At 41.2% G+C, this 544-nt stretch overlaps 1 protein-coding gene across 1 annotated transcript in view; it reads right to left on the bottom strand.

Moving 5' to 3' along the window:
- Positions 1-301: 301 nt before the first annotated feature.
- LOC119588790 (ras association domain-containing protein 5-like) overlaps positions 302-544 on the bottom strand; it is a gene marked incomplete at its 3' end in the record, with an annotated part of 5,144 nt that continues 4,901 nt past the window's right edge. The window contains 1 exon segment of the mRNA XM_037937435.1: positions 302-434. Coding sequence (XP_037793363.1) covers positions 302-434 — 133 coding nt within the window.

Raw genomic sequence — 544 nt, 5'->3', positions numbered from 1 at the left:
TTTCATGGTCATTCTCACAGATTTAGATTTAACATTTTCCTTGAACTTGACAGTATGGTTAATCAATCTCGGTAAAGAAACAGATAAACACATAAAACTGTGTTTATGCATAAAGTCCCGCTTAGATGATTTCATAATACTATGATCAAATAAACAGGGCAGGAAAAAATTACCATTTCCTTGTGAAGTCCATTTTCACAAAACATGAGACAGACATTAAAGAGGATATCATTGGATTGTGTAGATTCAAACATTGCCCCCGTCCCTCCCCATAAAAAAGAAACGTATAATTGGTACTCACTCTCGCACGTCGTGGCATGGGAGAATACCAGGTGAGCGCAGGCGTCACACCAAGCAGGTCGTTCCAAGGTGGTGGGCCGGAAGACGTGGCCCTCTCCTGGCCTTCCACTCTCTACTCGTACATAGCAGGGGTTCTGAGTGCATGCAGGATAAACGAGCAGATTATAATCGGCATTTCCCACGGCTGATTCTATAACAGTCTATTGAAAGTGATGATTGTGATATTATAAATCAAAATGGAAAG

Source organism: Penaeus monodon, chromosome 24, assembly GCF_015228065.2.
Source record: "Penaeus monodon isolate SGIC_2016 chromosome 24, NSTDA_Pmon_1, whole genome shotgun sequence".
In the NCBI taxonomy this organism is placed as follows: Eukaryota; Metazoa; Arthropoda; class Malacostraca; order Decapoda; family Penaeidae; genus Penaeus; species Penaeus monodon.
Note: the sequence above shows the minus strand (reverse complement) of the source record. Positions and strands in the feature narration are given on the sequence as shown.